The sequence below is a fragment of the Psittacula echo genome (assembly GCF_963264785.1).
Source record: "Psittacula echo genome assembly, chromosome: Z".
Lineage (NCBI taxonomy): Eukaryota > Metazoa > Chordata > Aves > Psittaciformes > Psittacidae > Psittacula > Psittacula echo.
Genome location: NC_137742.1, coordinates 25753578 through 25775729, shown reverse-complemented (window position 1 = coordinate 25775729; position 22152 = coordinate 25753578). Strand labels below are relative to the sequence as shown.

General features: G+C 35.9%; 1 protein-coding gene across 6 annotated transcripts in view; it reads left to right on the top strand.

The window, feature by feature from the left end:
* Positions 1 to 21442, top strand: part of TENT2 (terminal nucleotidyltransferase 2) — a 39509-nt gene extending 18067 nt beyond the window's left edge. For 2 of the 6 annotated variants that reach the window (XM_080638753.1, XM_080638752.1), the window contains exons 11-16: positions 1720 to 1848; positions 6157 to 6200; positions 10330 to 10466; positions 16573 to 16664; positions 19631 to 19710; positions 20600 to 21442. In XM_080638753.1, the coding sequence (XP_080494879.1) occupies positions 1720 to 1848; positions 6157 to 6200; positions 10330 to 10466; positions 16573 to 16664; positions 19631 to 19710; positions 20600 to 20674 (557 nt within the window). In that variant the 3' untranslated portion in view covers positions 20675 to 21442. The other 4 variants (XM_080638755.1, XM_080638754.1, XM_080638757.1 and 1 more) reach the window with 4 other exon arrangements.
* The last annotated feature ends 710 nt before the right edge of the window (positions 21443 to 22152 follow it).

The window sequence follows — 22152 nt, the reverse complement described above, 5'->3', positions numbered from 1 at the left end:
AATGATTATTTAGTGGTATAATCTCCAGTTCTCTTATTGCCTTACAGCCACTGGTAGGATGTATAGCTGACAGCTAGCTGTGTCTGTATGTTGTTACAGAGTCTTTCCTTGGAAAATCTGAATTACTGCTTCAGTTTTTATACTGGCCCAAAACAAAACTGATTTGTGTTTCCTCTGGAGTTTGCATTTGAGGGAGAGATTGTGAAACAGATTTCTGAAGGAGAAGTAATAAGAACAGCACTCTTACTCAGCACCACAATGTCATTTGGCAGATAAATACCTAAGCAGTGGACCTCAGAGTAGTTCTTCTAGGCCATTTGCAGTTCTTCCTTTACCACCTTCTTCAGCCCTTGCATACTTCCATTTACGGTAGAATGTGATCAGTAGAAGTTGCCTTTACTGGTTAACTTTTACTAATATTTCAGTAAGAGTAGTTTCAGTGTTCTGTATTCACATTACTTGAAGAGTCTGCAGCTTGTCCTGGATCAGTTGGTTAACTGTGAGGTTTTTTTTTTATATATATATTCAGGAAGGCATATGCCTGGAAAAGGATTTCCTCCCAAGCTTAAAAAAGTTACGGAAATGTCCCTTATTCCTCTCAGCAAATCACTGTAGGACAGAAAACTTTCCAGTTGTGAAAAGAACAGTGGAAGGGGTCCTCGTGTCCTATCTTTTCTTCTGTTCTGCCTTGCTGTCCACTTTTATGAGGCCAATAATTATTTTTTATAAATTTATTAATTTATATTTTATATATAATTAGTAACTTAGTTAATTTTATCCACAGATAATGCAGGTAGATTAAGCAGAGCTAGAAACTGGAGTCTGTGCTGTTGTATTACCAGTTTTCTGCCTAAGGAGGCATGTCTGCAACTGAATTAAACTGTGTCCAGTTCTGGGCTCCTCAGCACAAGAAAGTCAAGGAGCTCCTGGAGGGGGTCCAGTGGAGGGCCACGAGTATGATCAGGGGTTGGAGCATCTCTCTTGTGAAGATAAACTGTGGGAGCTGGACCTGTTTAATAATAAATTAAATTTACTCTAGGATGGTGAGTGACATCTCCCTGCAACAGACTGCTACTTTAATTAAAAGGCTGTCAATATTCCTCAGAAGTTTGGAAGATCATACCTGAAATATGGCTGTATTATGTCTTTCCTCATGAAAGCATATATCTTGATTTAATGACTTCTTGCATCTAACATCTCATCTACATAAAAGCCATTGAAGCCGAGGCAAATTTAAAATTAATGTTTGTATGCAGGGGTTACTGCTTTCATGGATGCTGAGGAAAACTTAGAATGAGCTCTGTGTCCTCCAGCTGGGGGAGTTCTTTTCCCTGCCCTTGAGATTTTTAGAACCTAAAAAAAAAAAAATTAGTTGTAATCTGTCCTAAATGCAAGTTAATCAGGAGAATTAGGATAATGAACGGGACAGAACTTTAAAGTAGAATGTGACACTGCTACATTGACTGTTGCATCCAGTTTTGTCTTATCTGCAAGTTACCTGGCATACCCCTTGTAATGTGTCTGTTTTCAAATGGAAATATTGTTTTCTCATTTTTATAAGGTGTGTAGTAATTGTAGAACAACTAAATAAATTCTATAAAATGGTTGAAAAAAGATAACTTTAGAATAAAAAGTACTGTGTTGATCAAGTAGTAACAAACATTGATTGCTGTCTAGTTAAATGTGGGTATTCTTGTGATGTATTTATTTTACTTGCAGTGGAAGATCGAGTTCGTCCATTAGTACTTGTTATTAAAAAGTGGGCAAGTTTTCATGACATAAATGATGCCAGTCGTGGTACTTTAAGCAGCTATAGTCTTGTGTTGATGGTTTTGCACTATTTACAGAGTAAGTATATATATTTTATTTTCTTTTTTTTTTTTTTTTTACATGTTGAAACTGTCCTTTTTAAGTTCATATTTATGTAGTTCTCCTCTTCAATAAAGTTAAACTCTGGCAGGAGTCATCTTCCACACAGAAAAATACGGAGGTAATGTGGGTTTACTCCATTTCCTTAATGCTGCAAGTTGATCAGTTCTCTGAAGGCAGAGTTGCCAGCTTTTGAAAGGTTGAAAAATAAGAAGTCAATGTACCTGCAGGATACTGTATAATTTGTGTTTCTTTTAAAACTCAAGTTCTAGTTAACAAAAATCTGCCTTTTAGGAAAGGGAAGAGACCTAAACATAATTTGGGGGGGGGTTGTTTTGTTAGGTTTCATTTGGGAACTTTTAAGAAAATTCAAAGGGATAACAAATGCTGTGGGCTCACTTTTCTATCATCCTTCAAAGGACTGAACATGGAAGACAGTGTCCTCAATGACACATGGGAGTACAGAATGCACTACCATGTGATTACATTTTTCCACTGATTAGTGTCTTCTGTAAGGTGACAGATGTCAAAGACCATTGTATCCCAATCAAGAAGTTGGGATATTTGCCTGTCAGTGGTAATACCTTTTCTTGCGACTTCAGTATATTGAAACATTGAACATCTGTGTGGAGCTGGAGAGTTTTACTTGGGGAAGTTCAACAAACCCATGCAGTCCAGAAATATTTTCAAGGAATAGACTGAAACAAGCTGATAGAATGATGATCATGGAATGGTTAGGTTGGAAGGGACCTCTTTAGATCATCTAATTCCAACCCCCCCTACCATGGGCAGAGACACCTTCCACTAGACCAGGTTGCTGCTCAAAGGCCCATTCAGCCTGGCTTATCCCCATCTTTCCTCCTTACATTAGAGGAAGTCCACGTTTGTGATTTTTGTAGTTTGCAATTCTTGCTTAAGACTTAAGGCATCATTTAATAGATTATTTAGCTTAGCATGAGTCTTTTTTTGTTTTACTGTGAGACAGGCGACTTTAAAAAGGAGCACAAGGAACCCCAGAGGTGTACATCTTGTGGTGTAGCATGTCTGTAGAAATATTTTCTTAATTCCTCTTAGTTTTGTAGTATAAACTGTGTATTTTGCTGCTTGTATTTATTTTACATCTTTGTTTTAACTTCTTTGTAACATGCTGATTATTTTTGTTTGTGTCATTTTAATGACAACTGGTTCTTAACATTTTATGGTCATATCTGCGGACAAATTGCATAGGCTCTTATTTTGGATCTTTCCTCTTTGTCAGTTTGTGTAGATTTTAATTTGTTTGTTTGGTGGGTTTGTTGGCTTTTTTTGTTTGGTTTTGTTGGTGTTTTTTTAATTTTTTTTTTTTACTTGGGTAGAAGCAATGTTTAGCTCTTCTGACAGCTTGTTTGGCCTGGAAAGGAGATACTAGCCATAGAGTGGATAGCCAACTATTTATGAGTCTCAAGATTGTGCTACACCCACTCTGTACTAGGGTGGAAAGCCTTACATGATAGTTGACTTAAGCTGGTGGCTTGCTTTCAGCTGAACAGTGTATGTGTGGCAGAGGGAGGACCTAGAAGGGCATTTTGTGTATTTGGGATCCAGTTGGTTTGATTGCTTCTGAATTCTTTGCCCATACTTGCACTTGTTGTTAATGTTACTAGTCATGAGGACAGTAGGACATAAGATAGTCTACTTAATGACTGTGTTGGGTTTTTTTCTCTTCATCTGCTATGGTGGAATTCCATGAATTTCTTTGTTTCTGTGGAAAGAAAAGAAAATGTGGCCAAGTCTGTGGTCACAGTTCTGAAACCATACTATAGGTGATGAAGTACTTCAGTGTAGATCTTCAATACACATCAGGGGAAGAGGGGAATCAAACAAAAAATGTTGATTTGGAGGAGATGAAAATACAATGAACTTTAAAAATGCCAGAGTGATTCTGGATGTGAAGATTTCTGTGCAAAGGTGGAGCGTGAGCAGAAGAGAAAAAGAATCTTTACATAGTAAAGATACATGTAGACATTAGTGACCAACTTAACAGTGACTTGGGAAGCATTTGGTAGTGTTACACATTTGATGGAAATAGGACTTTTCACTTGGAAATTTATTCTCCAAATCTATTTTCATTGTATCACAGTTACTCTAGAGACTTGTACTGGATGCTGTGTGCAGTCATGGATAGCCAATTACTGAGCTGTGCATTAAAGTAATGCACAAAAGGGAAGCAAGTAGGAGTTACAAGGAAGTATATATGTGTGGGCTTGCCAGAATGTTAACAACCCTGCAAGCATGAGGGCATTTGCTGTAGTTGTCTGTGGCAGCTGCCACAGCTGTCTAGTGAAGGGGAAAAAAAGTTCAAATAATCCTTTTCATCCTAAACTGTTATCAGTCAGCTGCCTGGGAAGGATCAGCAGTCTGCAAACGGAAGAGGAGCCTTTTACCTGTGCCTTTGTCAGCCTTTTGTGATAAAAAAGACTTAAACGTGGCTCTGGACATGTATCTAGCAGCAGCTAATTAGATTCTTACTCGCGCAGATTTTAACCTGTAGTTGTTTTTTTTTTACATTTCTGCTACATGCATGATGCTACTGAGAGTAGCTTGTGTCCTAGTCATAGAATTTCTAATAGTAGAATTTTTAATAGAGATGTTACTGGTGAGGGTAAACAAAATAAAATTAAAAGCTTCCTTTGGCAGAGAATAGTGTCCCTGTCTTTCTCTACTAGGCAAATTTCTTTCCTTTACTACTTAATCCATTTACATGTTCTTATACTTGTGGATGTTTTTGGACCTAGAATTAGTGTGTTGTGAGTTTATTTTGTAGGTAGGTCAGTGACTTGTACATGAACTTCCCTCCAGGTAACAGGTCCAACTATCTTGTACAATAAGAAAACAAAAATTGATGTGGCAAATGCTAGTGGTAGGTGATAAGTTTTACCCCTAATTCCATCCTCTTAGTATAGCATAGAGACCAAGATAAAATGTCTTGATTGCTTGTATTGCTCAGAGTTTTTTTCCTTTTATTTTAGTGTGGCAGAGAACTGGAAATTATCCAAGATGCTTCAGAAAAAAGATGCTCTTGCATATTTTTGAACACCCACAAACAAAATAAAAATATTAAAGCAGCTGTGATCGTATTCTGAGCAATCCCGCTAGCTAATATATTATATATATTTATTATATATATTTATTATATTATATACTCTTTGAAGATAACCTAAGCACATTCTGAAAATTCTGTCATTCTGGTTCCGAGTCCCTATGGAAAAAGGATTTGTAGCATCTCTTCCCCTATGACACCTTGTCTTAAGGGTGAATTAAGTCCCAGGTCAAAATCCTGTATGCTGAACTTAATCATTCTTCCTAGTGAATGATGTAGACCAATTGTTTGAAAAAAAAAAAAAACCAAAAAAAACCCGTGCTGATAACATGATGTTAAAGTTTTAGTATGAGGAGTGCTCTAACAGTTCTGTAGCTGCTCTAAGGCTTGAGTGGGATGTGAATACTTTGGGATTTGTTTCTGTCGACTTGTAGGTCCACCTAACCTGCGAGACAGGGTCTGTGTTTTGATTTTTTTTCTCCTTGTTCTTCATATCCCTATTAAGTGTGCAATAGATGCTCTCCCCATTCACAACTTTTATGAAAGTTAAAACTGTTCCGTTCATTTTGTGTTAGTATCATTAATATATGCCTAATCTTTATAACCTGTTTGCCATTTAGTAGACCAGTTAACAGCATTAGACTTTTTATGTGTTTTGAGGGGATTTTGCTTGCAATGCCTACTATGCATGTCGGGCATTTTATCTTTAGGTTACTTATGACAGTATGTAATACTTTGCAGCTGAAGAATGATGTGTGCTTTTGCAGTATCTGGAGACTTCCTATGCTGTGATGGAATCGTAATGTGTTAGACATTAGGGAAAAAAAAAAAAAAGCTCTTCTTTTTTTTTTTTTTTTTTCCTTTGGGGAATCTAGACGTGTTTCTTCTAGTGATGTTGTACCCAGCTGCTGTAGAATTTCTCATGTCTTCTACAAATAGCAGTATCTGAGTAACAGCTTCCCTTAGCTGAATTAACTCCTTGTACTCCCATATACAAAATGTAGTAATAGAAAGATTTGCTGAATAACTTTTACTGTACAACATGCATGAAATAGATAGATCTTAAGGTCCTTTCCAACCCTAACCATTCTATGATTCTATGTTTTTAAAATGGAATTTCAGTCCAACCTTTTGATGTAGTTGATACAATATTGTTTCCTGTTAATGACTTGAATCACAGCAACTTTAAACTTTTTTTTTTTTTATAGCCCTACCTGAACCTGTCCTTCCATCTCTCCAAAAAATTTACCCAGTAAGTGTTTCTTATTAATTTACTGTATCAAATGTGTATGAAACTGCTTACCTAAAATATATGAATTCTTAAATATCACTATTGGATTAAGTTAAACGCAGTCTGTAAGCCTTATCATTGATACACTGAATATAAGCATGAAAAAGGCTATTGCTGCTTTTGATAATTTCTTTAGTGAAACCAGCCTGTTATATATGAGAAGATTTCGCACACAGTTGAAAATGAGTGCTAATGAGAACCAGTGGCCTAATTCTCTTTATGCTGGCCTGAAAATATCCCTGGGTCATTGGTAACTTTATGATTCTTATTTCGTAATACGTCAAGTAACATTTTTCCATCCAACTGTGGTGTTTCAGAATTCCATACTGTACATGTTCCACAGCTGTTGAGTTGCCTGATATTTCTGAGTGCAGAGAATGAATGATAGATGTCTACTAAGGAGACCTTTGAGACCTTACAAAATTAGACCTTAGTCCAACAAGAAAACACCTTGTGGTACTTTGCTGTTATGTGAAGATCATACCCTGTTGATCTCCAGAGAATTCTGTGAATCAGTATGCTTTAATCCTCTGCAGAATTAGGACTCTAATTAGTGACACTTAATCTAAGGAAGATTACCTAGAAATAAGAGCTAGCGTCTTAAATATTTGTCTGGAAACAAAACAGCTGTTGCTGAATAGTTCTATGCTGTAACTTATAGAAATTTCTCAGTTCCTTCCTTCTTTACTTTCCTGTCATATGCCACTTTTAAAATTTTTCTTTATATATAGTTGCCATAGTTCAGGGTCCCTGCCTATGTTGGTTTTTGCTGTTGCTGATAATTGTTCTGAAGTAGTATCAGAAAGTCATTCTTTCTTTGCATATATTTCCTATAATGCTGAAATGGGAATATTTGATGACAGTGTACATCAGGGAGGAGATACTGTGGTGTCAGCCATTTTGGGTAATTAGGATAAGCAAATGCAGAAGAAAGCTTTGAGCTATAGTACTGCAGTTTTATTTCTGTTTTGTAAACCTACTTAGGCGTACCTGTACTAAATCTTTATGGTCTTTGTATTTTCCTCTGATTCTTTTGCCATACTAAATACCTTCTTACTTCTTCATTGTTAGTACTCAAAAGCATTTAAAGCTGTTCTCCATTTCTTGTACACTTGGCTTCATTTCTTATACACTTGGCTTTATCTGATGGGTTTTCTGAATTGCTAAATATGCTAATTATGTTTGCTTAAATCTCACATGCTGTAGTATTTTTAAGTTTCATGCAGCATGTAATTTAAAGAAAACAACTGTAAGAATTGGTAACTTTTTACTTCTTTGTTAAAATAATGCAAATATTTATATTTGTGTTTTTTACTTGTATACAGGCCTTCAGAGTACTATATAAAATGACTTAAACGATTAAAGCAAGTATACAATACCATAAGCTGAAAAATCTAATGAATTTGTACTAAATGCAGGGGTTTATCTTGTGTCATGTGAAAGTGGTAAATCACTTGCAGGTTCCTGTGTTTCTGGAACACTGTTGGAAGAATAGCATTTTTTACCCTTTTCAAAGTAGGAGGGTTTTTTTATTGTTAATTATCTTGCCTTTGGACTAAATTTTCTAGGATTGCTAATAAAATAAGAATAATATTTTATACCTGATTACTATAAAACCAAATCAAAACTATGGATTAATTTTTTTTTAATTATGTTAGAAATTGGGAGATATGTATTCCTAATGGAAACAACCGACCAAAAATAATTGAATTGTGGAAGTTACAATTTCTTAATACTGGTACTACAAAGAATTTTAAAGTGAAAATGAGAAATCTGCCAAAGCAATTCTGGTCTTGTTACTTGCAGTAATAATTACAAAGCACAGGCATTATGGCTTCTGAAATGTTTTGCCTTTGTATTTGCCAGAGGTCAAAGCTTACAGAGAATGTTGCTTTTACTTATCAATCTTGACCTTAAGGACATTTTATTTATGATTTATATATTGATCACAACTAATTAATTTCTGTTAGTGTTTGTAGAGCATTTGAATAATAAGAAAGCAAATCAACAGTTACAGTAATAGCAAACGACAATATAGCAAGTAGAGGTTGTAGTAAAACTTAATAGCAAAAAAGGGGAATGCATGGGTGCTGGTGTGTGTATGCTTACATCCAGAAAACAACAAAGAACAGAAGGATATCAAATACAATTTTCAATACTTTTTCAATAAGACTTGTTAGCAGTTAATGAAATAGACATTCTCCCCAAGCTTGTAATACTGCTAAAGAAAATAGATTATTTATTATTCTGAATGTAGTATCCCAAAGTCTAACTTTCTAGCTGCTCAGGATGCCCATCCTCTCTGTGGTGGCAGATTTTTCTTGCATTTCAGAAGTTTTCAGGCATTTGAACATTCAAAGTTTAAAAAAAAAATCCACCTTGTTCTCCTTTTCAGAAATATCTGTGGCCTCCAAATACTAACTTACTAGTCTTAATAGACATTTGTTGTCGTAATTGAATTGCATTTCTTGTATTGTATGGAGGTCAGCAGCCCTTGTTCTTGTTCCTTGCTTTTGGTGTCCATTTCCTCCTGAGTTGTTATGCTGCTAATACTAAAGTCAGTTTTTGTGGCTCTTCTACAACTTTCTGTGGGAATGAGCAAGGAGTGACTTTCACTCTAATAACTGTCTGATTAACTTTAACTGTATATACTGTATAACATAAGTACAATTGTTCCTTTTTATGATCTTTATATGCTCCATATCTGCTTTTCATGTTTGTCTGTATATTTTTGGTTTGTTGGATCGTAAGCTGTAAAATTCTGAGCTCTGCGAACTATAATATTTTATATGTAAACTTATATGATGTGAGAACAAGACTTGAAACTTTTTCTTAGCCGGAAGAATAGTCTTTTTTTCTAGAAGGTATTGCTCAAGGTTCCAGGAAGTTTTGCTAGAATTGGCAAAATAGGATGGGAATACCAAACTTTCCAGTCCTACTTGTTTCATGGCATACTGTACTTTTTTCAGAGGAAGCACTGCCAGCTGTGAATGTGGAAATAATATTACAGTGTATAGTACTTCCAGTGATTTTCTAGTACTATAAAGTTTGAGTTGTGCCGGAAACTACTCTTTGAAACAATGAAGTGCAAGGGAAGATATAATATTGACTGAATAGGTCCCTACATTTAAATAGATATATTTATTTATGTGAATGTAAAGCTTGCTCTTGTGTATCTTGGGTTCATTTTCCTTGAAATATACAACGTTGCTGTAAATGTAGCATGAGGCTTTGAAAATTGTTCCTCTAGCAAGAGAAGATACAGTCTCCTGCATGTACCCCAGTCTTTTAGAAGAGCCTGAAAGGTATAATGGACCCCTAAACAGTATACCAGATCTAAACCCATGCTGATTTATTCTTGTATAGATGCCTTTTTTAAGCTGGCAACTGTGACTTCTGTTTATAGAAAATCTGACCTTTTTTCTTCCCTTTCCACCTCCCCAAGAAAAGCATACTTAAGCTTAAATGCTGCATTCTGTATATTCAGGGGTTTTTGTATAACTAATTTCTTTTTTATTCTTTCAGATAGGTTGTCTAGAGGAGGTGCTGTTGCAGTCCTTGAACTCATTAAGTGAGAGGTTGCAGGTTCATATTGGAGCTAGTGTGTTTCATATCCAATTTTAACTCTACGCTGTGGGCAAAATAAGTCAGGCCTTCCTTTTGGATTGTTTCAGTACCACAGTTATGGGACCTTGGTGATAATTGCATTAGCTTCACCTACCCTACCTCACTTCAGCTGTGGCCAGCTCAGTGGAGGCTACCTTACTCAGCTTCTGCTCATGTGGTTTTACTAGCATGTAAATGCAAGTCCAGTTCAAAGATTCTCAGTTAAAATTCTTAGGGAAATAGAGGCAAGGGATAGCCTCACACAGTCCTATGCAAGATGATTCTGCCTGAGTTCAGGGAGAATAACTAGAATCCAACAGGGGAGTACAAGAGAAGGTGTCCTATAAAACTGCTTATAAGTTGTCTTTGATTTCTAATAAGTGAATGACAGGCATCTCTTTTACTGTGACAAATAGATACATCTGGATTGCGGCTTGGGGAGGGAGGGGGTGTGTGTATCTATTCTCTGATTTTATTTTGGCAGGAATCTTTTGATCCTACTATGCAGTTGCATCATATTCATGAAGCTCCACGTACCATTCCTCCATACCCCTCAAAAAACGGATCAAGCCTTGGAGAATTGCTGATAGGCTTCTTCAAATATTATGCCACTGAATTTGAGTAAGTAAAAGCTCATCTTAGTGTTTTAGAATATTCAAAGCTTTGAGTCCTTCTATTTGATATATCAGCACTTCATAACTCTTGAGAGAATAGCAGTAAGGCAGGAATGATAACTAACAGAGAGGAAATGAGTGAAAAGATTATAAAGGGCAACTGGAATGTCCTTTAATCGTAAAGACTATCTGACATCTTTTGCTTAGCCACACATCCTATTGTCTAAAATAGCTGCTGGAAGTTAGAGAGCTTTATTCTTTAAAATAGCTGGGTTTTGTTATATTACACTATTCTAAAACTGCCCAGCGGTGTGTGAGAAAGGTCTAGTCATCTTAGTGGTAGTTTAAGGTATAGGTTGTGGTATGAATTACCAATGAATTATTAGTATCTGCACTTGTCGTCTTCATCCCAGGTCAATGGAAGTAACTGACCAGGAGGTAACTCACTAGGCCACACGTGGAGAAGAATTCTCCTATATACAGTCGGCTTGCTAACCTTGTTGGTTTGCTAGAATCTGAGTTTAATTTTGGCATCTGGACTTTCTTGTAGAAGAGAAGGAGAGCTAAAGTTAGGTGGGCATCTGAGAAAGCTGTATGTTACAGACATTCTTCCAAACTGTCACTTGAGAATTTTTTAGAAAAATACTTGTATAAACTATCAAATGGTCATATTTCAATCAGCTTAAAGATCTTCTGAAGAACTTGTTTGAGGCAGTTGGTTCATACATGTTGCTGTCCTGTGTCTGTGCCTCATAACCATTTCCTGGAAGGAGAACAAAATGTGTAACTACTAGATACGCATTATAATTTTTGAAGTGTTCATATTTTAGTTAATGTTAGAAATGATCATGAAATCCTTAAAACATCCACATATGGAATATATAATCTAAATCCATATGGCCTGTGGCAATTCATGTACTAATTGCACTTTGTGCATGCTTATGCCTGATTCTGAGAGATTGTCACATAAAGGATTTTTCTTCAGTCTATGCAGATAAGGGAATGGTCTTTTCTCATAGAAGTTTCTCCTGAGTACCTGTCTTTTCAGCTGGCAAGGTGCAGTTTGCTAAATAGGTAAATTAGAAGACACGGCTGGAAGATAATCAAGTTGGACTAGAAGCTGGAAGATATGTTGGACTAGATGCATCCTTTACTACTTGTCTGTACAACAGGCTGTTAATCTTCTCATATATGAAAGTAAATATCTTTTCCATTATTCTGAGAAGTATGAAGAGTAAAAAGGCTGCCATATTAGTACTTGAACTGATGGTAATTTCTGAGTATTATCTTTCATGATGTTCATGAGGAAAAAAATATCACCTAATCGGAGAGGCACAGGGGAGCTTCTGGTTAAAACCAAGTTTGAAAAAATGGACAACAGAGATAGGATAGTTGCTGACCTCAGGGGATGAAAAGATTTTTCTAAAACAACTAACCAACAAAAAAAAAAAATCTGTCTTGTTTTTCAAGTGTCAAGTACCTGTTAAGTATTTAAATCTTTGACCAGTGATACTCTGTTTTAAAAAAAAAAAAAAAAAAAAGTAAATAATACCCATTAGAATTCCTACGTTGAAAATGTTACATGGCTGAGAAGTCTATCAGGAAATGATGCACCTAATGCAGCAACCTATATTATTTTTAACACTTTCTGCTACAGAAATAGAACTTAGTCAGGTGTACTGCTTACTTAACCATCTGTGTATACCTGATAACTATAAATCCTGCTTGAAAGGAGTAGGATGTGTCTTGAAGATAAGAAAAGTCTGCATAGTTTCATAAAACCTAATAACTGGCTGGAGAAGAGAAACACAAATTAATGACCAAGTGGGGAAAAGGTGGGCAGAACATGGTGTTTAAACATGTGTGAGTTTGTCTGTGATAGCCAGTAAATGAGACAAGTACAGGGTCATGCATTCCACAGCTGATGGAAATGTTATAGGTGGGAATGAGGATAAGACTTAAATGCACACAACACAGGGCTTTTGGTTCTGCCTTTTATTGAGGAACTAGTATTTTACTCCTGAATGTGTTAAATAATTCTTTGCTATAATCAGTACTTTTTTTCAGCGTTTACTTTCCCTGTAAAATATTTACTCATTTACAGAAATTTTGAGATGATATTTCAGATGCTGCCTGTTAAGTTAGGTTACATTTAATTAAAAATAGAATCATAGAATCATAGAATAGTTAGGATTGGAAAGGACCTTAATATCATCTAGTTCCAATCCCATGCCATGGGCAGGGACACCTCACACTAAGCCATGTCATTGACCTGTACTGTGATAGTGAACTTCCATTATTGAACCATAATGTTTTGATGAAAAGATTACTAAGGAGAATACTACTACAATTTTCATGAAAGTGACTTTTGTAGTTTCCTATCTATGGAGTAGGACACAACACAGCCAGGTTTGATACACAGGATCTGATTTGCTGAAAGAAGAGCATGTAGTTAAGAATGATCAGATCATGTGTGAAGACTGTCATTTTGGACAGAGACAGTCATTGATGCCACTTGCCTGGAATGCTTAACTGATCAACTATTTTATATGTTTTGGTCAGAAAGATAAAGGGAAGATGGAGATGTTTTTTTAAAACACATTTTAAACATAAAAGAGGTTGTTTTAAACTTCCACCTTATTTTAGCAAAGGCCAGTAGGTATTTCAGTTTAGATTCTGTGTTTTATTTTACGTGATGTAATGAGTAATATTTAAGGGCAGGATGGGCCCAAAGAGCAGAGCACAAAGGAAGAAAGAGGAGCCTTGCATGCTGGGCAGCCATGAATAAGTTCATCTGCTTGTGCTCTGTTCATTTTTGTTTTTTCTTTATGCTTTTAATCTGCTTTGTTTATTTAGACTACAAGCTGCTTCAGAAAATTGATGATTACTATGTCTTACCATAGAGGGCCCATTCCACAGTCCTGCTCTGAGGTTTTCAGTGTGTCCATAAGAAATAATTTGTATTCTCCTTCATAAGTTACTGGAAATGTGATTTGGAAATTGCTGCATATACTGGACTTACTACGTATGGCGAAGCTTGAATTGCTGACATTTATAATTAGCTTACCATAAGAATCCAAGTCTGCAAAATGTTTCTTATGATACAGCTGGCTTGAAGTATGCTTATAACTCCATTCTAACTTTAAGTATTTCAAACTGTCAAAGGTCTGCTGATCACACAGTGAATGTGACCAAGTGAAAAAATGTATGGAGGTGTTCTCAAAAGAAGGTATTTGGAAACTGGTCCATGTTTACCAGGCCCTCTGAAAAGAGTGTCTGATTTCATTCCTGTGAGTGAAGGCAGCAGGTTTTTACTTGGCTGTCTCTTTACAAAGTGAGACCTTGAAGCAAAAGCGTTGCTCCCCTGAAGTTACTGCTGAGGAACCTAGAGACTGTCCTTTGGGACTGTACTTCTTTTCAATGTGTTATTTCAAGTTTTGTATCAGTTGTTTAAGATCACTCAATGATTAAGTTGTATTTGGTGGACATGATAAAAGATTGGGTACACCCCATGGCAGGGGGGTGGAGCTAGATGATCTTAAGGTCCTTTCCAAACCTAACTATTCTACTATTATTGTGACAAAATATAAAATACAGTTGCTCATGGCTGTCTTCAGGGTAGAATTGGTCAGGAAACAAAAGAATCATTTTTTTTATTCGTATACTGAATTAAATATGCTGGCAATCTGTACCCATCTTAGTGTGTTTATGCAAGTGGCTTTGGCTTATAAGAACGCTCTGGAAAGATAAGCCTTTTAATCTATTTGTGGTGTATTCATACACAGTTACACCTGGAAATGCCTGATCTTTTTCTTTTAAATTCTTGATTTCTCCATGAGAAGCACATACCTGCTACGGGCAGTGACATGAGAAATTGATAATTCAACTGATAATTGAAATAGCTGTTTAAATGGTTATTGTTAACTTATGGACTGAAAGTGTGTATGCAGAGAATATTTGCTTTGTGCTGTATCATGGTTTAAGCTGAACCCAGGAGATGCTGACACCAACAGAGTTATTTTGTGCAAGCCAAAATGGTTAAAATGTATGTACAAACCATTCGCTATTGGTAATTCATTTCTAATTCAGGCAGATTTTAGTACCAAGTAGTTGGTTTCAAGTTTATATTAAAAGCTGTTTAGATAGCTAAAAATGACATTTTTGTTGTTGTTGTTGTTGTCATTGGTTAAACCAGTGTATTATAAATGCACTTATTTTTTGCTGAGGTATCAGGCCAAGTATAACCTAGAGAAAAAGAAGTCAAGAGAAGAATTAAGTGTTCAAAGTGAAACGATACTGCCTGGTTTAACCAAACACAGATCAAATAACTTCATTGTATGTCTTTCTCCAAGCACCCTTCCTCTCCCTACCCCCACCTCTCCACCCTGGCATGGCTCTCTCTGATTTTTAAAAAAGCTTTCAGAAAAGGCAGTCAGCTTCTGTTCCTGACCAGTGTTCTGGAGCTGCAGTTAAAGGTTCTTTGATGCTCTAGTCAAATACTTTTTAGCCTTTGTTTGTTTGGGGTTTGGTTTTTGTGGGGGTTTTTGAGCAGTTAATCTGAATTTCTTGTTAAGTTTGTGTTGATGATAGTTTATTAAAAAGACATGATAGGAAAGTATTTGGTGCTTCACAATGCCTCTTACTTCTGCAAAAGTAGTCTACCATGAGAATTAAGGACAGCGAGAGTGATGGGTTAGAATGAAAGTGTTAGTTTTCATTGAATACTAGAAATGATCATATCCTGTACGACTTTTCTGAAGAATGTATGAAATCTACACGCTACCATGGATGAATAAATGATCTGAGATATCCTAAAACATGCTTCATGTGCTGTGTCCTGCACCTTTTTGAAATAGGCCTGTTCATATTCTTAAATAGAAAAATAATGTACATGTTCTATGGAAGCGCAGTTATTCAAAAGGCTGACTTTCGTAAGTGGTTTTAATCATGAGTTGTATCCAAGATAATCTGTACAAGTATGGATTTTTAGCTGGTGTAAAATGCCTGATCACCACCAACCTAATGAGGTTATGACAGCTGATCCTCAGCCTGAAGAGCACAGAGTTCTCCCAAACATAAGTGATGAATTAACAGTCTGTATTTTGATTTACAATCGAGATTTACTGCAGGGGGCTGATGCACACAGCCAAGCTCCTCTCTTTGCATTATGCCAGAGGATTGATTCAGTCAGATCGTGTCAGGTGTACATAACATTGGTACAGCTAGCAGTATGTTGTCTGGCTATTTCAAAGCACCATTTAGTGAGGGCATTTGGTGACACATAACTAGTGACTGAGGTGTTTCACTGGTATGGTATTTCTCTGGTTTAGTTAAGAGCAGCTGAAAACTGGCTGGGTAGGTAAGAACATAAAACTGCAAGTGGTTGCTTTGGCTTCTGTTACCTTTGGCGTATTGTTGGGCCAAGCATCATAACAATTATAAAGATACTTGGCACATTGTAAGCAGCCTGCTGTTCCTCAGTGTGATAATTTCCTATGGTTCTGCTATTGTAAAACTCTGTGCAGAAAATGGTAGAATATTTTCAGACATATATTTGAGTTCTGCTGTTGTAGGAGGTCTAAAATTCATATCTAAACTTTCGGTATTGGAAAGCGTTACTGCATTCTAATACTAGGTTCACTGCACCAGGAATTCTGTAAGCAAGCTACCTTTATATGGTTTTATACTTTTGAATATCTTCTTAATGGAATGCAGTATGTGACTTCATCTGCACTTTAACTCTTCATTTCTCCTTACAGATAGATTTTAGGCTGTAATTTTTTTAACTTAGAAATAAATGTAGGTGTCCATATTAGAATTGATGCTGTTTTTTGAAAAAATTACTCTGTTGTGACTGTGTGATACCTACGATGTTCTGGTTTGCAGATGTTTTTGTAAATAAACTTCTGGTTGGAAATTTATTTCCTAGCCATTATTCCTTACTTATATAGTAAATTATAAAGATAAGACTGTCACACTAAGTTATTGATAATTATAAAGAACTGTGTTATCCAGGCTTATGATATAGCAATTTGACTTTTTTTTTAATTTAAACTGATACTAATTTAAAATCAAGAGTTAAAAGTTCTGTAAATTGTTTTTCTTTTCCATAGTTGGAGCAATCAAGTGATTTCAGTTCGTGAGGCCAGAGCTATTCTGAGACCTGATGATAGTGAATGGAGAAACAGATTTATTTGTATAGAAGGTAAAATGAAAGCTGCATTACCGTTTTTAACTGTTAAGACACTAAATGCATATATCTGTCAATTAAACTTTACCTTGGTTATGTTTTAATAATGCAAACATAATATATTTATGTAGAAAATTAAATAACCAGTGTAAACAGTTCTGGAAACAGTCCCACCAAAAACATTTGAGAAGGAAGCTTTTAGTTCTATAGCGTTTAAAAATAGTTCTCCTGACCTTTTCTTCAAGAGCGCTCATTACCCTGTTACTTTTGGAACAGGGATTAGGACTTTGTCAAGGAATGTCCTCTATGACAGTAGTGTTCGTTTTCCTGCTCTGCAAACATAGTCATCAGTTTTGCCAAAATTAAGCTTTTGAAAAATCGTAGCAGGCACATATTCAGATTCACTCTCTAAGAATATTCTTTGTTCTAGAAATGCTCTGGCATCCCAAGTCCTAGCAGTGACTAGATTATGTGTATGTTGATCCCCTTGTGGCTACTGTTTTTGTCTGGCTTATGAATGTGCAGTTTCTGCAGAGACTGTATGATGAATTCCAGAACTGGAGAGTAAACCCAGCCTAAGTTTTGGAGTTCAGCCTTCTTAGTTAAGTGCAGGCTGAACTGGGCTGTAGCACTATACAACTAACCTGCTTCATGTGATCTTGATGGCTTTTCGACTGCTCTGGGAATCTACATGGAAAAGCTGAACAGTTAGCACACATAAGAGAGAAAGTTTGGACCAGGGAAAGAAAATATAATAAACCATGAGAAGGATTCAGTTGTTAGGAAAACAGAAAGAGTAGAAAGGAAGGAACTGAGAGGTGCTGTGTAACTGGAAACTACACAAAGAATGAGAATCGGAACACAACAGGGGAAGGATGAAAAACCAAGGTGGAATGGGAGCAGAATTAAAAGTAGGTGATTTAGGACACTGGGTTTTGAAAAGTTTTGAAATAGGAGAGATGGCCTGGATTCTGGCCTTAAATAGATGCAGGCTGTTAAGATCAGGTTGAAGTTTTAGGATAATGTTTGGTGTGTGTCCCACCCCTGGCAATGTTCAAGGCCAGGTTGGACAGGGCTTTGAGCAACCTGGTCTAGTAGAAGGTGTCCCTGCCCATGACATGGGGGGTAGAATGCAATTATCTTTAAAGTTCCTTCCAACCTAAACCATTCTATGATTCTGTGAGAAAAAGAAGGGGAGCAAACTACAGTCATAAGGGGGAAAAAAAAAGTACACTGAAAGATGACTGCATGCTTGACTGCAGTCTCAAGAGTTGAAAAATGTGAGAACTGGAGTATCTGCACAGCTGAAATGATTCAGGAGAGCATAGTGCAGCCTTTGGCCAGGCTCTGATCTGAATGTGGGAGGTGATAATGTTGGGCAGCTGTGTCTGCTGCTGTCACATGATGCTGATCCACTGTGTTGGGGGGGAGCTGGGTGTTTTAAGCTTCAATTTTTTAATGAAATTATGAGGTGGTTCAGTATTTAGGTTTTCTTTCTGCAGATTGGAAATAGAATATCAGCATATAAAATAGGCACTTTAGAATTTTTATTAAATGGGCTTGTTTACACACAACTTTTAATAAAAAGTGCATTTTGCATTTGAGCTATCAAAAAAGCAAAATTATCTAGGATGTGGTGCATCTGATTCCTTCTTGTTACAATGTGCTTCAAAACTGAATTGAGAGTGGGGTTTAGCATCACATACCAAACTTTTACTTCTAAATTGGAAGGGAAAAATTAATTTCCTATTTCATATTGAAGTACACTTCATGCTTTTAACAGCTGTTAAGCTAAACTAGTTTAACAAATTGTGTAGATAAAATTCTGTGTACTTTGAGAAGAAGCTTTTAAAAGCTAGCTAAACATGTTATCATATTATGTTTTCCAAGTCTTTGCCAGATTTTCTGTTTAGCAGACTAAAATTTCAGTTATTGGTATTACTACATATATTAATATTTTATATGTTGTTTATAGCTTGCACAAGTCTATGCCTGCAAATTGCTATAATTCTGCATGTAGCACTGTATTTAGGCTCACTCAAAGAAAAAATTGTGCTCTGTTTTTATTTGTGTTAAGGCTTATTTCTGTGGTTCTGTGTCCCTTAAGGACTTTCATACATTCTGCCAGTGTGAAATATACCATGTTTCTTAAGCAGTTCTCTAGTAAGGCAAAAAAAACATAAAATCTGTTTTGTAGTGGATTGTAAAGTGTTGTCTCTGCATTACAAATTTTTTAGTATCTATTGCTTTAACGTTGGCAACCCTATCAGTAGCAAAGAGTACTTTTGTAATCTTTCAATCTAAAACAAAAAAAGTTCCAAAGTATTAATGATATTGGCAAAAAGAAAAAATGGGGGTGGGGGAAATATCGCATAAATGTGTGTCTAAAGTATGTTAGAAGTCCCAAATTGTTAATTTATGAATGGAAACTGTAGAATGGGGATGAACTGATAAAACCTATTTTTACAGCAGTTGATACATCTTATAGAAAAATTTATAATAAATAGTTTACTGTATATCCTTGTATTTCACTAAGAAGCTGTTGAATGAGATGAATCTGAAGTGAACAGTTCCAAGAGGCATGTGTAGTAAATTTCAAAACATTTTAATATGCAAAATCATATTCTGCTGTGTCAACACAGACTATTAAACAGCAACAACCAGTTACTGATGCATAAATTTATCACACTAGAAGTATGCTTCAGTAGATATAATAACCTGACTTTATTATGGACTGTGTACCATAGGAGCATCCAGGGTGCAGGGCTTGGTTTTTTTGGTTTGGTTTGTTTTGGGTTTTTTTTCCGTTTATGTTATGTAGAAATAAAGATTGAGAAGCAAAGTGAGATCAACCACTCAAAGCACTCTTGTGAGGCAGCGATATGTCAACCCTCATGGGTTTTGTCTGAATACTTGCTCGGTGAAGACAGCCTAGCTGTAGATTTTTTTAACACTTTCAGTATTTGTGGTTTATCTTGCAGAGCCCTTTGATAGGACAAACACTGCTAGAGCTGTACATGAAAAACAGAAGTTTGATTTAATCAGAGGTCTATTTCTGAAGGTAAATATTGCATCTTGTTTAATTTTTCCAGTCACTTTGGTTTTCAAGGTAGTTAGATAAATGCTAGCATTCAGCCTGCTTGTTTCTCATGTTTGTTTTAATAATATTTCTAGGTTTTGTACTCTATATAAATAGAAATGTGTTTTTTTAAAAAAAATCTGGAAAATTATGTAGTAAGAGTAATGGCAGACATTAAGCATCAGGCTTAAGTCCATAAAGATTGACAGTTGATTAAAACTGCAATTGTAGGATTAATATCCTGCACTTTTTTTTAAGAGGCCTAAGGAATCTGTTTGTCTCATTGCCCTCGAGAGATTATTCTTCCTGTGGTTTTCATTGTACATTGTGGTTTAAGTGTATTCTGCATAAAGGCAGGAGGGTCACTGCAGTTATTTGCAGGTTCATGGCCTTTAGATGTGTCTTGGAATTCACACTAGAATATAGAAGAAAATTGAAATAACCTATTTAAAGCCAATTAAGTTCTGGAAATGTCAGTGTATAAGTGTATAACTGTATATCAGGAAATTTGACATGTATGAATTTGCAACAATTATTTTGCAGTTGGAATATCAATGTAATGCTTAAATAATGTTACAATCTGAGTCTCCACAAATCCACTTTCGTCTTGAAAAGCTGTACTTTCCTCAGTAGTTCATTGCATTTTGTATACCATTTGGGGTTTTTTCTTCCCTGGGAAAAAGAAAAAACCAAAAACAACAACCAAGCCACACAAAACACTAAAACCCCCCTCTTTTTTTCACGAAGGGTAAAATACCAACCTTATATTTGTGGGTCTGTGACGCTTACTGCTTACAATGTTATCTAAGTATTAATGGCAGAGATATTTTTTTTTTTTCCCTTTTAAAACCTTATACTTTTTTCCCTGCAGTCTTGGCATTTATTACGAAACAAAAAAGACCTGAACTGTATATTACCTTTAAAAGCAGCCATACTGAAAAAATAACCAACTTCTTTCACTTTCTTCGTACTGGATCCTGCTGAAAGAAAAAGTATCAAAATCAAGAGGCAGTTACCCCATGGGTAGTTGTCTTATAATGTGCTTTTCCTTGTAGACTTTAAGAAAACGTTTATAAGAAAGATTGTTAATTGTTAATACAGCTCATCATTAAACAGTTTCCTGAAAATTCTTGTGTTGTCTATTTCTGGAAGAAACTCACAGCAAACCACAAGGTTTTAAGGGAAGTATGGGAATACAAACATTAATTCAGCCATTTTTAACCATGAAGATATTTAAAGCTTAGACAGTGTGTATCTGACCATATCCTTAAGGCACTGCACACAGAACCTGCTTCTTGATGAAGAAACAGCCCATGCTTTGCATCTGCTTAATTGCAGTAAGCACTTCTGCTCAACTTGGCACTTAACGGTTTTAAAAGCTTCCCTTTTACATGAAAGAACAAGAAACAGTTTCTGAAAGTCAAGCTAGATTTGGGTTTGTGGTGTTCTAGATAACATAAACTGTAATCTAAACTGGAATTTTAAGCAACAATTCTACTGCTAAGAAGTTGAAATAAAAAAGGACAAATCAATATACATAAATGCTTCATATTCACACAGAGTAGCCAAGATACTTTTAAATTCTTACTTTTAAATATCTGAATTAGTAGTAATGCCTGCTTTGGAAAACAAACAAAAACAACCATTACACAAAAAAAAAAAAAAAAAAAAAAAAAAAAAAACCAAAAAACAAACCACAAACAAACAAACAAAACCCACAGAACACTCCACAGTCCTACCTCTGCTACACTAAACTGGGCTTCTATTCTGATTTTGTGTGGTTTTAAGTTGGTCAGGTTCTATACATTGAATTTAAATAAATAACCTTAAATTTTATCTTTTCCAAAGAAGTTGTGAACATTTTTTTTTTCCAGACCTCCTGAAGCACAATTTATGCTTCTCATGTATTTCTTATTGAAGACCAATTAATTGTTAAAACTGTACTTATAATTTATTTTTTAAGCTTAATATTTTGTATGGTGTCAAATGAAATAAAATTTATATATTGAAGATACATCTTATTTTTACAGTATTTATACTGCTTATTTCATAGAATCATAGAATAGTTAAGGTTGGAAAGGACCTTAAGATCATCTAGTTCCAACTCCCCTGCCATGGGCAGGGATACCTCACACTAAACCATGTCACCCAAGGCCTCATCCAACCTGGCCTTGAACACCGCCAAGGATGGAGCATTCACAACCTCCCTGGGCAACCCATTCCAGTGCCTCACCACCCTCACAGTAAAGAATTTCTTCCTTATATCCAATCTAAACTTCCCCTGTTTAAGTTTGAACCCGTTACCCCTTGTCCTGTCACTACAGTCCCTGATGAATAGTCCCTCCCCAGCATCCTTGTAGGCCCCCTTCAGATTCTGGAAGGCTGCTATGAGGTCTCCATGCAGCCTTCTCTTCTCCAGGCTGA